The 15,814-nt window shown below is 44.7% G+C and overlaps 2 protein-coding genes across 3 annotated transcripts; one reads left to right on the top strand and one right to left on the bottom strand.

Moving 5' to 3' along the window:
- The first annotated feature begins 106 nt into the window (after positions 1-106).
- On the top strand, positions 107-7,527 carry rbbp4 (retinoblastoma binding protein 4). Of its 2 annotated transcripts, XM_082522232.1 has the most exons (12): positions 109-349; positions 1,657-1,807; positions 1,911-2,056; positions 2,152-2,325; positions 2,571-2,686; positions 5,070-5,230; positions 5,332-5,458; positions 5,639-5,716; positions 6,485-6,561; positions 6,691-6,748; positions 6,832-6,942; positions 7,131-7,527. In XM_082522232.1, the coding sequence occupies exons 1-12, from the start codon at positions 331-333 to the stop codon at positions 7,191-7,193; spliced, it is 1,281 nt and encodes a 426-aa protein (XP_082378358.1). In that variant the 5' UTR covers positions 109-330; the 3' UTR covers positions 7,194-7,527. The 2 variants fall into 2 exon arrangements, with proteins under 2 accessions (XP_082378359.1, XP_082378358.1); XM_082522233.1 differs by lacking the exon at positions 5,070-5,230 and having other exon boundaries at positions 107-349; positions 5,294-5,458.
- A 3,539-nt stretch (positions 7,528-11,066) lies between these two features.
- On the bottom strand, positions 11,067-15,814 carry sync (syncoilin, intermediate filament protein). Its single transcript, XM_082522052.1, has 6 exons — positions 15,249-15,814; positions 12,713-14,295; positions 12,420-12,634; positions 12,062-12,269; positions 11,868-11,992; positions 11,067-11,795 (listed from the first exon to the last, which is right to left on the bottom strand). The coding sequence occupies exons 2-6, from the start codon at positions 14,237-14,239 to the stop codon at positions 11,747-11,749; spliced, it is 2,124 nt and encodes a 707-aa protein (XP_082378178.1). The 5' UTR covers positions 14,240-14,295; positions 15,249-15,814; the 3' UTR covers positions 11,067-11,746.

The raw sequence follows: 15,814 nt of genomic DNA, 5'->3' as shown, positions 1-15,814 counted from the left end.
TCATTGTTCCTATTTGCTATGGCTGGTGCTCTAGGTTGCCATCGAAATTACTTGCAGCTGCACCGGAGTCTGCGATAGCCACGCGCACAGGTGCTGCGCCGTAATTGGTGGGAAGACGCCCCTCTTTGTACTGAGCGCGCGAATGCACCCACGTCTCTCACAGTCGGCTGCTCGGTTAGCTAGTTCTTAGCGTGCCGTTGTACTCCCGTGGTTTAAACGGTACCGGGGGTCTGCAGGCACACCGGAGGACCAGCTTGGACGAGGCTCAAGGGGCTCTACACCTTAACCACACTTCAGCTTTCAGTTTTCTGTCAGCTACGTGGGAGAAACATGATGTCAGACAAGGAAGGTAGAGTGAGTACTTTAGTTGTCAGCAAAAAGAAACGATTCTGTTTGATGCCTCTCAGCTAGTTGTCAGGTTAGCTTAGGTGGCAGCTAGGGCAAGCTGCCCGTAGCTCTTGTGTTTTACTCTATAACAGTCAACACAAGCGGGGGTAATTTAAGAGTGTGAAGGTGAACTTTACTGATGTCAAAGCTCAGTTATTGTTTGGGCACAGTCTCTGAAAAGTTGGGGTAATTTGTGTGTGAATACCGGGCAGAGGTGAAGAAATGAGTTCACGTCTTATGGTAATGCTAACGCTGTAGCAAGGTGCGGGAACAATGAGAAGTTTCTCATAACACTGATAAATACCTAGGCCTTGTCACGTTAACAGTCAAATCACTTGATAGCGAAATTTGTTGACTGTAAAGACCAACTTTTAAAGGTTGTTGCCGATTCACCTGAATAATAAACTAGACTGGAGCCACAACACTGATGAACTTTACAGGAAGGGTCAGAGCAGACTCGACCTGCTGAGGCGGCTGAGGTCATTTGGAGTCCGGGGGGCGCTTTTAAAGACCTATGACTCTGTGGTGGCATCCGTCATTTTTTACAGTGTGGTATGTTGGAGCAGCAGTTTATCGGCAGCTGAGAGGAAGAGGTTGGATAAACTCATTAGGAAGGTCAGCTCTGTTCTGGGATGCACCCTGGACCCAGTACAGGTGGTTGGGGACAGAAGGACTCTGCCAAAATAACATCTCTGATGGACAGTCTCCCACCCCATGCATGTAAATGTTGCTTAACTGCAGAGCTCCTTCAGTGACAGACTGCTGCATCCTCGATGCATGAAGGAGCGCTTCTGCAGGTCCTTCCTCCCTGCAGCTGTCAGACTATACAATCAAAACCGCTCCCAACAAACATAGTGCAAGTGACAGCGCTGATGTAAACCTCTATTTTATCAACCGATTCACACTATAACCAGGGTTTGCCTCTTAACTTTATTTAATTTTATTTAATTTAATAACGGTACAGTACTCTGTTTTTGGTAACAATTGTCCTTGATGTAAATATGTAAAAATTGTGTATGGTTCTGTGTCTTGTGTTTGTTTGTATATGTGTCTTTCTTGCTGCTGTTACACCCAAATTTCCCCTTGTGGGACAATTACAGGGTTATTCTATTCGATTAACTGTAACAGAAATAAATCTAGTATAAACTAACAGCTTGAGTTAGTGAAAGCTATGGATATATCTGACAGGTATTTGTACTTTTTATTTAGTTACAGTATTACTGTGTGGCCAATTATCAATACTGGTTCTGTGACCACTTTGTCTTCCAGCTGGTGCTTTTGATGATGCGTTGGAGGAGAGGGTCATCAATGAAGAGTACAAGATCTGGAAGAAAAACACCCCCTTTCTTTACGACCTGGTTATGACCCATGCCTTAGAGTGGCCCAGCCTGACTGTTCAGTGGTTACCTGACGTCTCAAGGTGGAAGCGCTTACACATTTGACCAGTAATATATCTCAAACATGCAAGAAAGTGGTATTAATGCATTAAACCTTTTTTTTTTTTTTTTTTTTCTCCCTACCAGGCCCGAGGGAAAGGATTACAGCGTACACAGGCTCATTTTGGGCACTCACACGTCTGATGAGCAGAATCACCTGGTTATTGCTAGCGTGCAGCTGCCCAATGATGATGCCCAGTTTGACACCTCGCACTACGACAGTGACAAAGGAGGTGGGTATATTGATAAAGAGAGAATGTATAATGCATTCACTTCATATTTTATATACTTACAGCTTGCAAACATATTTCTCTATATTTCCCTGAAGAGTTTGGAGGCTTTGGCTCAGTAAACGGCAAGATTGAGATTGAAATCAGGATCAATCACGAAGGAGAAGTGAACCGTGCCCGCTATATGCCCCAGAACCCCTGCATCATTGCCACTAAGACCCCCACCTCAGATGTGCTGGTGTTTGATTACACAAAGCATCCCTCAAAGCCAGGTGCAACAATCACACAAAGCACAACACACCGCTGAAGATGGCATGTTCTTGAGTACGTTATGAAAAACTGGATTGTGATTGGTAGCTTGCTGGTATTAAAACAATTATACAACTTCATCAAAACATAAATACTGGGCGTACAGAATCGCTAGTCAAAAACAAACTTGTCTGTTCAGTTCTTTTAGACTCGCACCTCTCTTCCAGTGTCTCTGAATTGACAGTTGATTTTATTATGTCGTCTTTAGATACTCCAGGAGTGTGTCGCCCTGATCTGCGTCTCAGAGGCCACAAGAAAGAAGGCTATGGTCTATCCTGGAATTCAAATCTGTCAGGAGCTCTTCTTAGTGCGTCAGATGATCACGTAAGAGGAAGTAGTTCTTGTTTTATGAAGAAATGGTGCTAAATATTTTTCTGTTTTTAATTTTTAGCAGCAGATATTTCCAACTAGGGCTATTTTACAGATTTGTTATATTAGTTTCAATCACTATATTTCCAGTACCATAAATAAAAGTAAACTGCTTTGCCAAAAAAGTCACACACACAGATATTTTGGTGGGCCGACTTCAGCCTTCATGACCGCTTGCATTCACTGTTTGGTTCCAATCCCTCGAGTTGTCTGTGTGACGTGCACATGGAAATGCTCGTAATTTAACTATTAAACTGCTCTCAGCTTTGTTCATTTGCAGCTTCTATTACTGTAGTTATCACAGAGCATTATTTCTACGATTAGGTTATTGAACTAGCATTTCTGATGCCAGCTGGTGAATTAAATCATTTACTCAGCTGATCCTTTACATCAGGGGTCTCAAACTCCAGTCCTCAAGGGCCGGTGTCCTGCAACTTTTCTACGTGTCCCTGTTGCAACACGCCTGAATACAATTAATTAAAGTCATTAGCAAGACTATGCAACTTTTAGACTGCATGCTGAGGTGGAAATTCAGCCGTTTGATTCATGTTACAGCAGCTTGTGAGTGAATGAACATGGTGCAATAAAAGTACTTTTAGAAGTTCATTTTTCCAAACACTTACATTTACTTAAATTTAGCATGCAGGTGAGTTCTATATTCTCGCTAATGAGCTACTAATTTTATTCAGGTGTGTTTGCAACAGGAACACCGGCCCTCAAGGGCTGTGTCCCAAGTAAGAGACTGCACGCTTGAAGTACGCGCACTACGTACGGTGCGTACTATAAGTACGAGAAGTGTGGAAGTGAGAGGCTTGTGAAATGGGACGGTATACGCTTCGTCGTGCTGTTCAGGTTGCCTAGCAACCATGATACTAACCGCGAGACACGTTACATACAGCGTTGTTTGACAGAAATGAAGGAGAAAATGTTTTGTTGGTCATTCATTTTTGTCATGACATCACTTTGATTAGTTGAGTATCTGAGGCTGAGACCACGGGACTGTAAAACATGATTATTGGGCTTCATTTCTGTGCTGAACAGTCATTTAAGATTAGTTAGTAAATAACAATTAGTTAATGTTGTTCATGAGACTAAAGTCAACTCACTGTGGTGATGTAAATATAATATGGCCAATATTATAGTATTGTCAGAATATTATGAGATGTGTGTGTGTGTGTGTGTATATCGATCTATCTATCGATCGTCATATTCAGTACTTTTGACAGTTCACTCTTCGGCCGCTCCATCTTATTAGGGAAATTCCACATACATAAATGTAAATTTCAAAACTCAATCCCATCATTTAATTTGTTTTTGATTGAAATTGAATATTACTTAAACTCTCTTAAATTAACTTCCAATAAAAAAAGGTTTATCATTGATTGAAATTCGTTCAGCAATGTTCAACGAATGAGCTGTCACAACTTTCAAATACAAAGTTGTTATGAAGTCTGTCACATCCCCCCCCTTTTTTTTTTTTTTTTTATCCTTTATTTATCCTTCTTATTTCATTGTACTGTATATTGTTACTCTTATTTGCCTTGTATGTCTACTGTACAAACTGAACTGGAATGACTGACTGTTCGCTTTATGGTTTCAATAAAGTTTGGAAGGAAAAAAAAAAACCTCTTCAGCCGCTCGCGTCTGCCGCATTTTGCGGCAAAATTATCCACACCCACCGCCGCGCTATGAATTGTGGGATATATGGGACCACGAATCGTGCACCGGACCACGCTTGATATTTGGGGAAATGGACGGCGCATTTGGAGTATGCATTTGAAGCACACTTCGAATTGGGACAGCCGTCGTCGCGTGGCGGTGACGCAACCGCACTTAAAATGCGTACTTCAAGCGTGCAGTCTCTTACCGGTAATTGGGACACAGCCAAGGACTGGAGTTTGAGACCCATGCTTTACATCAGGGGTGGGCAATTCCAGGCCCCGAGGGCCGGTGTCCTGCAAGTTTTAGATCTCACCTTTGGTCAACACACCTGAATCACATGATTAGTTCATTACCAGGCCTCTGGAGAACTTCAGGAGCTAATTTAGCCATTTAAATCAGCTGTGTTGGTTCAAGGACTCATCTAAAACCTGCCCTCGAGACACCGGCCCCCGAGGCCTGGAGTTGCCCACCCCTGCTTTACATTCATAACTACAATGACTTCTGTCTAAATGTTTTTCCACAAATGCTGTCAGAAACTGACCTTAATGAAATGTCAGGAAGGTATTAAAAAATGTGCACTGCCAAAAACCTGCTGTTAACAATCATTTTCCAATTTGACTACGTTTTTACAAAACTGAAGTGCAAACATGAGGTTTGATGTGCTTTTGTCCCTTAGACAATCTGTCTGTGGGACATCAGTGCTGTTCCCAAGGAGGGCAGGATAGTAAATGCAAAGACGGTCTTTACCGGTCACAGTGCTGTGGTTGAAGACGTCTCTTGGCATCTGCTTCACGAGTCGCTCTTTGGATCTGTAGCAGACGACCAGAAGCTTATGATGTAAGGCTCTCAGTGAAATACCACGCGCAGGTGAAGCACACTTACAGTTTTTTTCAAATGCAGCAAAAGGATGAGCGTCACCCTGTGTCTTGTCCTTTAAGTTGGGACACTCGTTCAAACAATACCTCCAATGCCAGCCATGCAGTGGAGGCCCACACAGCAGAGGTCAACTGTTTGTCATTTAACCCTTTCAGCGAGTTCATCGTTGCCACCGGCTCAGCAGACAAGGTGATATAATATTCCAACACTTTTTAATTGGTATTGTTTTATTAACAGCAGGACTTTTAACTGAGTGCATTTTGTAACTGTTGACTAAATAATCCTCATGGTATTGTTAGTTTTGTAACTGCAGTGTTGTTGCCGAAAATGTTGCAGGCATGTTTTAATCTATATCTGTGCCGCCCACAGACCGTGGCTCTTTGGGACTTGAGAAACCTGAAGCTAAAGCTACATTCCTTTGAGTCGCACAAAGATGAGATCTTTCAGGTAAGATGTTTCTTTATATGAATGAAATTGTACTGAAATAAGGACAGTATCTAGTGGTGCAGTGATATAATTTTGTATATTTTATACTGATTTAAATTTTAAAATAAAGCACTGAAATAAATCTTATGTAGTATATGCCTCTTTTGACTCAACCTGCTGCCTTCAGCCTGCAGCAGGTTTGGTAAATTTAAATATTAAAGTAAGTTAGCAGTCTGTCTAAATAATATATTTTAACTTCTGCAGCTTTTGTTTTTGTTTGTATCCTACAAACAAACTTCAGTGGCTGGGAGAAACTGGAAAAATGCTTTTCTTCACCTCTGAGCTCGTTGAGCAAACATGTTGGTTTGATCAAGTACTGCTGCTAGTTCTCTTACCTGTGAGGCTTTTAATCTCGATTACAATAAGACGCGTTGCTGTTGTGGACTGTAGAAAAACTCCACCCAAACTCACCGTCTTGGTCAGAGCACCGCTTCTTTGCTTTTTGCTGTGTAATGGCTCAGCTCGGCGTTAAACTACGACAGCAATGACTTTGCTGCTGATATCAGTGTTCTTGTTGAGAAAATAGTGGCTGTGTGGGTTTCAATATACACTTCTGCATTTTGATTATTATTAATATTCCTGATGATCATTCCGATGCAGATGCCAAGACGTTCTTGTAATTCCAAAGCAGTGAATCACACAGACAGCAACTCAAAGATTTACTTTTATGATGAATGAATGACCTGCGTTAATTGCTTTTCACCTTCAGCGCCTTAAATTCTGTTTTAGGTTCAGTGGTCACCTCATAATGAAACCGTATTAGCATCTAGTGGAACAGATCGCCGCCTCAATGTCTGGGATCTCAGGTACACAATTATTTGATAAGACCTTCTTAAAACAGATGGCTTTAAAGACTTAGTTGACCCCGGAAATGTGTGGCACAGTGTAGTGACATTGCCTTGTATAAAGTTTAACTCTCATTTCTTCTTCTGTAGTAAAATTGGCGAGGAGCAGTCTCCAGAAGATGCAGAGGACGGCCCGCCTGAGCTTCTGGTGAGACTCGCTGAAGTCTGTAGAAGTGTCGCCATCTTGCATTGATGTATGCCGAAACTTGAAGCTTCTCTTCTCTTTACTAGTTTATCCACGGAGGCCACACAGCCAAGATCTCTGACTTTTCCTGGAACCCCAATGAACCCTGGGTCACCTGTTCTGTGTCTGAGGACAACATTATGCAAGTGTGGCAAATGGTAAGACAGCTGTGACCACATGTTAGCTTTCAATCCCTCTGCCTTGTACCATACGATTTTTAATGCTTTTTGTGAGTGTGTTGTTCCATCTGCCAATTATTTTATTTATTTAGACATATTTTTACTAAAGGTTTTCTCACAGCTAATATTTTTGAGTCTGAATAACTGACACTGATTTGTCCGTGTAGGCTGAGAACATCTACAATGATGAAGAACCTGAGGGTACAATGGAAAGTGAAGCTACCGCGTAACACCTCCACGTGTCGTGTGCATTGACCTACAAGCCTGATCACAAATAGTTCCACTCAGCTACTCCGCCATCCTGCTCCGCTTCCATCGGGACACTAAATGCTAAGAACACAGTGTGACTAAATGTAGCGCTGGCTTGTTTTGGGACACTGAAAGTGACTCGTTTTAGTAACTTACTGCCTCAAGAATTTCACTTTTTTCATTTTTATTTCTTTATTGTTTTTTTCAATGCACTTATGTATAATCTGTATTTTTGTAATTAACTGGCTCTTCCTTGTACAATGCTATATTGTAAATGCTTTCTTTCCCTAATAAAGTGTTATTGAACAATTAAAAGTGATTATGTTACAACGTTAAGTAAAATGCCAGCTAGAATTTGACGCAGTCCACAGAACAGTGGCATTGAATGTGACTTTCTTGAAGTAACGTTCCTGAAATCTTGTTGCTCTGGTTTTTGTGGACTACAGATGATTATAGAAGAGAGATTTAGAAGGTACTGTTGTCATTTTCATCCTGTTATGTTTTTTGTTTTTTTACTGGAAATGACAAGCAATGACTTGTGATAGACAGGTTGTTGGTCTATGAGCACTGACTGCACTGGACACTCCTTTCTGACCCTTACAGTCACCCTAATTTATTAACAAAATGAACTTTGATTCTTTATGACCTCAAAATAGTAACTGAGTGTTAGCAGACTGTTTATCTGGACCATAAAGCAAAGGAGTAGAGGCCTAATTCCACACAGATAAAGCCAGAAGTCTTCAGAGTTATCGCCCTCTGCTGGCCATTTAAAGAAATGCAGGTTTTTGCTTTTCAGGGTGAAAAGTTACTGTATGGAGGGCCACAAGTGCCAAAATGAATGAAATAAATCCCTCATTAAACAATTAAACATGATTGATTAGTTTTTTAAAATGAAATGTCATTAATTAAAATCATAAAATTTTAAAGTGACATGAATAGATATTTAAGTTTATTTAAGCCATACATTTAATGACACTAAATTATTGATATATTATTTGATTCATTTTGGTACTCATGGTACAGCATAGTTTATTCTCCTTCAGCCACAAACGTTTTTTGCATGTTTAATATTTTGCATGTTTAACATCCACTATGCCTGTAATTCTGTGAAAATGAGGATTGTCTCCTTGTCAAACGTGAGCAGTCACAGTTTTTAATCATTTTAGTGAAAGAGTTGATGATGCTTCGTCACACTTTGCTCAGGCCTCTTTTGTGTTGTGATGTTTTGGTACTTTTTCCCGTCTCTGAGGCTTACTCACCCTGTTCGTCTGTGTCCCAGTGTTTAGTTCTTCAGGCACGTTGGCCTTATAAGTACAAGAAATTCAGTCTGCTCTTCAGAGACAGACATTAACTCATCAGTGGCACTTAGATTACAAAGAACACACTGCGTTTATTCATAACAAAAACTTTCCTACAAGCTGCAGTCTAGTTTATCTTTACAAAAAAAAAGATTGTCTTGGTTTTGTCCTATAACAGCATGTATGTTTATATGTGTTAAAGTGCACTGATCAAACCTTTAGTTTACTATGTTTCCTAAAACACAAGCTCATTTTGTGTGGGGACAGGCTTAGGGCGTCGGGGGGTTCCCCGGAGGCATCTTCCTTGGGGAGCTCAACCCGGGGTAGCGGTCACGTCCGGTTGGGGGCTCTGTTGGCTCTCAGGTGACTGTTTCCTCGCGGCTGCGTGCAGCGGGGCTAGGGGAGGGTCTGTGCTGACGGACGTGGGTTACTGACCTGGCAACCTGGCTGCCCCTGGGTGGGTCCGGGATGGGCGTGAGGTTCTGGGGGCGCTCCGTCTCTGGGCTGTGGCCCGGGCCGGGCCTCGGGGGCTTGGGTCCTGGTTGGTGTGTTGCCGGGGTTGTGGGCGGGTGGGTGCATGGGGGCCCGGCCCTGGAGCAGGGTGCCGCCGGTGCGTCGAGCCGCCTGGGGGGCTCTTCAACTGGTGGGGGGGATGGTCACATCTTGCAGGAGCTTTCTTCTCTTCAGGAACTCTCTGCAGGAGGGGGAGATACAGGAGAGGTGGAGGAAGATCTCAGCCTGGGCGTTTACCGTCTTATGTAGTCTGGAAGATGTGTGGATGGTGGGGTGGGTGCAGTTTTCTCTGTGGTGGGGTTGGGTGGACTGTCCAGGGCTCTGTGGAGCCGGGGGGGCGCTACTGCACTGGGCCCCGGTCTGATGGGCCTGGGCCCCCCTTCCCTGGCGGGTCGCGGAGGGTGGGGGTGCCTACTGGGGTCAGCGGGGGAGCTGGCCCCAGGGAGGGGTTACCTACCCCTCCCTTCCTTCCCTCCCCATCTCCAGCTGCCTCCCTCTTCCCGCTCCTCCACAACCACCCACACATGCAGGGCCTTGGAGTGGGGGTATGTCACCAGGGTGCAGAGGAGGCTACCCCCCCCCCCCCCCCCGTCCCCTTCTGGCTGCCTCTGCCTCAATTTTATCCCACAACTTAGACATTCACATTATTCACACTCTCATTACACATACATATAGGATCTTGGGGGTGGGCACAATCACGGAGTCCAAATCACCATCAGGGTGTATACCTCACCCCTGACGTCGTTGCCCACCTCTCAATTTTAAATACACTTAGTCATTGAGGGCTAGCAGGAGGGACTATGCGCTTACCTGCTGCTCCTTGGCAGGTAGCTCCATGCCCTCCTGGGTTTTAATTGCACCTTAGAACACATATGCATCAACACTACAATGAGCGGGTGGAGGGAGGTTTGGAGTCTTCTCCCACCCCCATTCTCTGCGGCCTGCTGGAGCGGGAGGGCTAGTAGGAGGAGTTGGCCGTCCGACTGCGGTCTGGGGTGTGGGGCCTCCCTGCTGCTGCGGAGTCGGGGTGGTCTGCCTCTCCCCACCGCAGGGAAAAGGGTAACACCACCTGGGTCTGGGTGCAATTCCCCCCTCCAGGGGCAAGGGTACCTAGACCCGGTTTGTAGAGTACGCTTGGGGAGTGTGATTGTGTGTACAGCGTCTCTTTATGTCTGTCTCCACGTTGGTTGAGTGTGGAGTGAGTGCATATGAGAGCATGAGGGTGGGAATGGATGTTTGTGTCTGTGTGTGCCTGTATGTCTGTGTCTATATGTCAGGTTGGGTATCAGACGCCACCTCTCTGGGGACACCTCAGGCCCTCCAAGGTTTGGAGGCCTATCTCCACCCACCACCACTTCCCCTGCCAGTGGCGGACTCCCTCAGGTGTCGGTGTGTTGGTGGTTCTTTGTGTCTGGGGGTGGGCGTCCGGGTACACACCGGCTCACTCCTTGGCGGCCGCTTGTCGGGGCCTGGGGCTCGCTCGGGCCCCTTTGGAGGTGGGGTGCCCCCGGCCTCTCGGCCTGGGGCTCGGTCACTCAGGCACAGCTGGGGGCCGGCGGAACTCACGGGCGCGTCACTGCAACTCCCCCTGACTTCTGCTCCGCGGCTGCTGGGCGAGCCCTCATCTGGGACTCTCCTCAGCTCTTACTGGAACAGTGGCGCGGCTGCCCCTCTGTTGGTCTTCCTTGGTCTCTTGTGTTCTGGGGGCCTCTGGATGTCTGGAGTTTTGATCTCCTCCATACCTGCTTCACACCCTGGAGGACGGGGCTGTGGCCCCCCCACACTCCCTAGCAGATCATTACATGGAGAAACCTTTGGAATGCAAGCATGCTGATCCACACAGGTATGCACACATGGGTATTCACAGACACGGACTAAAGCTTTCTTGGCTGCTGCCTCAAAGCACACTGTGCGCTGTCTATCTTGCGTGCTGCACAATATCGTTTATTATTTAGTAAATATTGATATCTATGACTAGCTAGTTTATTGTGATGGTGCTTTGTTTTCTCTATTATTATGTTGCTCTTTGTTGTTTGCTGTCTCCTCTGTTTGTTTTTTTTGTTTGTTTGTTTTTTTTTTTTCTCCATACAGGTGACCCAGGAGTTCTTTTTTTTTTTTCTCTCTCTTCCCCCCCCTTCTCACCGTCTCTTCTCCCCTTTGATTTTCTTTCTTTCTCTCCCCCTCTTTCTCTCATTCATTCCCCCTGTCCTATTTATTAAAAAAAAAAAAAAAATGACAAAGGATGAACTGAAGCTCTGCCATCACGTAATGTCGCATACTGCTGTTTCTGTCATTTAAAAAGAAAAAAAAGAAAAAAGAAAAAAGAAAGAGTTGATGATGCTTCGTCACACTTTGCTCAGGCCTCTTTTGTGTTGTGATGTTTTGGTACTTTTTCCCGTCTCTGAGGCTTACTCACCCTGTTCGTCTGTGTCCCAGTGTTTAGTTCTTCAGGCACGTTGGCCTTATAAGTACAAGAAATTCAGTCTGCTCTTCAGAGACAGACATTAACTCATCAGTGGCACTTAGATTACAAAGAACACACTGCGTTTATTCATAACAAAAACTTTCCTACAAGCTGCAGTCTAGTTTATCTTTACAAAAAAAAAGATTGTCTTGGTTTTGTCCTATAACAGCATGTATGTTTATATGTGTTAAAGTGCACTGATCAAACCTTTAGTTTACTATGTTTCCTAAAACACAAGCTCATTTTGTGTGAAGAACAGTCATGTTTCCTCCTCATTGTCACCCATGTTATGGTCCTGAATGGCATTTCTGTAAAGAAAAACAATCTAGTTACAGGCTTAAAGGTTTAAAGGTGTGGTACAGACTTGATGAACGGATTACCTGTAAAGTAGGAGCTGCTCGTTAAGGCTATCTCTCAACTCCTTGATCTCTTTGGTTTTTCGCTTCTGAATCTGTAACTCAGTCTTCAGTTCTCTGCTGCTCTCCTCCAGACAGTGCACCGTCTCCTGAGAGGCAGGCATAATGTCAGTGTTTTTGTCGTCATGCCCTACTTTTTCCTCAGTCACCTTGGTTACCTTGTACTGCCCCACGTTTTCTCTTCTTTGCATGTGGATTAGATTGAGTTTCTCCTCCAAACAAGCCCTCTGCAGCTTCAGTTTTTCTATCTCCTCCATCAGAGGTCTCAGCTGGGCTCTCAGCTCCTGGGCCTGCTCTTTGGCTTTAACGATTGCGCCAGCTGTTGCCTCTCTTCTCTTCAACAGTGCAAGCAAAATGGGCTCATACCTGGACAAGCAAATCAGAGAAAGCTTTAGTGTTTTATAGCTGTAACACTGTGTCAGTGGGTTTTTATGTCTTAAAACTACAGCACTACCAAATGTCTGTGTGTGTCAAAAGGAAGAAAAACACGTGTTTTGGTGATTCCACTGACTGCACCTGTCCTCCAATGCTTTCAGGCCACCCTCCACATACTGCTGTATGTCCCCACATGAATGCCTCCTGCATTCAGTCAGCTCCTCTGCAGTGTTGGTAGTCTGACTGGAGCTCTGTTCCTGGAGCTTCGCTCTTACTACTGAGAGCTGTTGTTGTTGGGCCAGCCTGAGCTGGCAGCCCTCTTCTATCAGCTGGAGCACCAAGGACTTCAGCTTCTCCTGGAAGAAATTCATTTAGAAGAAGATGAATGAATGGTTGGAAATGCATGATGGATGGAAATGTAATTATGTTCTTACCTCTTCTCTCTTTAGTATCTCCACTTCACGGCGCTGGTTGTTCAGAGCTGCCTGGCTGTGGGCGCAGCCCCTCGCCATTGCAAATAGCCTCCTCTTCAGCTTTCTAAGCTCATCTTGTAGCCCCTGTCTCTCCAGGTTCACCTTCCACATCCTTCTTTCCTCCTCTGCCCTCTCCTCCCTGAGGATCTCTCTCTCCCTCTTTCTTTCTCCCCTTCTGCCTTCTTGTTCTTTTTTGAGCACATTCATCAGGTCTGCCACTTTGTTATCAATCCGCTCCTCCTCCTCCTCCTCCTCACTTGCCCCTTGGCCCATTTCCCCTCTCAGGCACAGCACCTCTACCAGCAGCTCCTTCCTCCTCTTCTGTAATCGCTGTACCCCTTCAATGCAGTCCTCCATCTGAGTCCCCAAGGCCTCTAATTCTGTCACACTAGATCCCAGATCTAAGGTGTCTCTCTTGAGTTCTTCTGTCTTCTCAGACAGGAGTTCATTGGCATCTACATCAATCTCAATCACATCTCCTGTTGTTTCTGTGCTTTCATCAAATATATGTCCAGGCTTCATTCCCTCGCAGTACATCGTGTTCTCTTTTGTAGTATCTATGGGTGTCTCTGAAAAGCTGAACACCTTGTCTGTTTTTAGATGACCTGGGCTTTCTGATCGGTCCACAGAGAGCTCACCCATCATGTCATGGCCAGACAAATCTTTGTGCTGGCTGCCATGTGTTGCTGAACCTGCTGTCATTCTTTTCCCGGTGTCCTTGGAAACTTGACCTTCTTCCCAGGAGTCCAATTGCATTGGCTGGCTCTCCGTCTTTAATAGCCTCTCTTGCTGAATGGGCACCAGTGTTGTGCCTCTATAAAGCTGAGGGTTCTTGTTGATGTGTACATATTCTTGGCTTTCATCTGTAACCCACTCTTGGGGTTCAAAATCCATGCCAGTTTCTTCCATACAGCCCTCCAGCATGGCTAGCATCCCCAGCAGCTGGCCTTCATACTCCACCATGGTTTTGCTCAGTTTGTTACCTGCTGATGTCAGAGGCATTTCTGCCTGGCGACAGCGTTCTGTGGTCACGCCACACCTGTCGATGACAGTTCCCATGCAATGCGATTGGCCCTGGGCAGGCTTTTCTTCGGCACTGGTCCCATCTATGTGTGTGTCAATGTAGCTAGTTGAAAGATAGGCTTGGGGATGTTTCCATGCTTCTCCACACTTTTCCACTGTTACTTCCTCTTTTGCCTGACCATGACTGGATTCATTCAGATTTGTTTCAGTATAATTTGCTGAGTACTGAGAGCCAAATGAAATACCGGTGAGCTCTTCACAGCTCTTCAGTAAGTCATCCATCTCCTGGAGGTATGGCTTTATCAAAGCTGATTGCTTTAGCTGTGCGCCTGTGAAGGTGAGGTCATGGAGGTTTGTGTTGCATTCTCCTTGTTCCATGAGGGATCTCTCTGGATTCCCCTCCTCTTCCTTAATGAAGAGTGGCTCAAAACCAGAGGATGAAATGTTATCATCTAGGTCATCCATCTGTTTGGCCTAATTCCCGTTGCCCGTTTTGATGTAGAAGTCCCCTTCAGAAAGGCCTGTTAAACCAGATGAATACGTTAGGCAGTCTCAGGCCTCTTAGCTATATATTAGGTCTGGCTTAAAATGATAACATGTGAGCATACAATAGGGGCTGGGTTAATGTTTTGGCTGGACTTGCAAGCTATGCTGATGTCATTAGCACATGTGGGCATGTGGAGGCATGGTTTAGCAGGGTATGTTTTTGACAGCTGCTCCCTTAGGCTAGGTGCCACGGGCACCAATTCAGTGCATGGCCACGGTCAAACACACCTCAGACAAGTATGCATTCAATGAACACAAAACCTCTAGTGATATAAACACACACAGACAGTTTTCATCTGAAGTTCCAGCAAGTGGCATTACAGAGATTACACCAGCAAGCAGATTATCATAACATGTCATTGTCCCTGTCGATGGATGGGCACTTGGAGTCTCCCCTGGTGAATAATGCAGCTGTAACTGTACCCTTTGAGGTGTTTGCCAAGACTAGCCAGATACTCCCCAAGGGTAAATTGATCAAATTGACCCAATAATGTCATCGGGTAGAGATTTGAGACAAGAGAGACAAGATCCATGTGATAGATGCTGTTTCTTGGTTTGAAACCAACTAAAAAAAGCAAAGAATCAAGCTAGAACTCTTGTGCTTGTATTTAACTAGGTCATTTCATGTAATTAATGAGCATATTTTAGAAGCTACATTTTGTTGTTCTTTCTTTGACATGTTTGACTGCTAACAGAACAAAGCTCAGTAGAAGATATGACAGGGACCAGCTGTCTCACTGCAGGACAGGTGCTGGGATAAGGCACAACACCCAGACACAGCACCAGCATGCGCCTGATGTCCATCTTACACAAAAACATTTACTTATCAGTTAAGCAAAAGGCCACAGTAAAAATAAAAAACTGCATTATGAACAACAACAGAAAGTTCATGAACGTATAATTAATTTAAACCATCACAAGAACTTACTTCTCAACATATGATTCCTTTTTTCTGCCTTCCTGCTGTATTCCGATGATGAATCTGCTGAGCAAGAATAAAATCAAGGCGCTCTGGTTCAAACGACAAAAGTAAAGTGAGTGTTAAAGAATGAGCGGGAGCAGCGAGTACAGATGAACCGAGAGAGGAGGGGGGATAAAGACAGTTGACCCAGCCTCCTCTCACTCAGTCACTGTGCTGCTATGCGTGACCATGACTACCCCGGGTCTGTTTATGTCTATTAATAAACACTGTGCAGGGGGAAAGAAGAGGCACAGCAGGCTGCCTGTTTCACCCCGAGAGTATGAGGTTCCATTTGTGTCAAAATTTTGCTCATGTGCACAATTTTTACATCGACTGAAAATGTGACAAAACTTTTGTTTTTGAGCTCTGAACTGTTTTTCAAATACTACGAAACTCTTTAACAAACACACCTGCCAAAGCAATTGTTTGTACCAGGAGCTGTAAAGTGCTGAAAACTGCAGTTGTGTGCTGCACTCTGAAGCCCATTCTTTTCTGTGGCTTGCAATAATGTGTTTGCACTGCATTAAGTAAAG

Source organism: Aulonocara stuartgranti (assembly GCF_965226115.1).
Source record: "Aulonocara stuartgranti genome assembly, chromosome: 22".
Classification (NCBI taxonomy): Eukaryota; Metazoa; Chordata; class Actinopteri; order Cichliformes; family Cichlidae; genus Aulonocara; species Aulonocara stuartgranti.
This window is presented reverse-complemented; position numbering and strand designations above follow the sequence as displayed.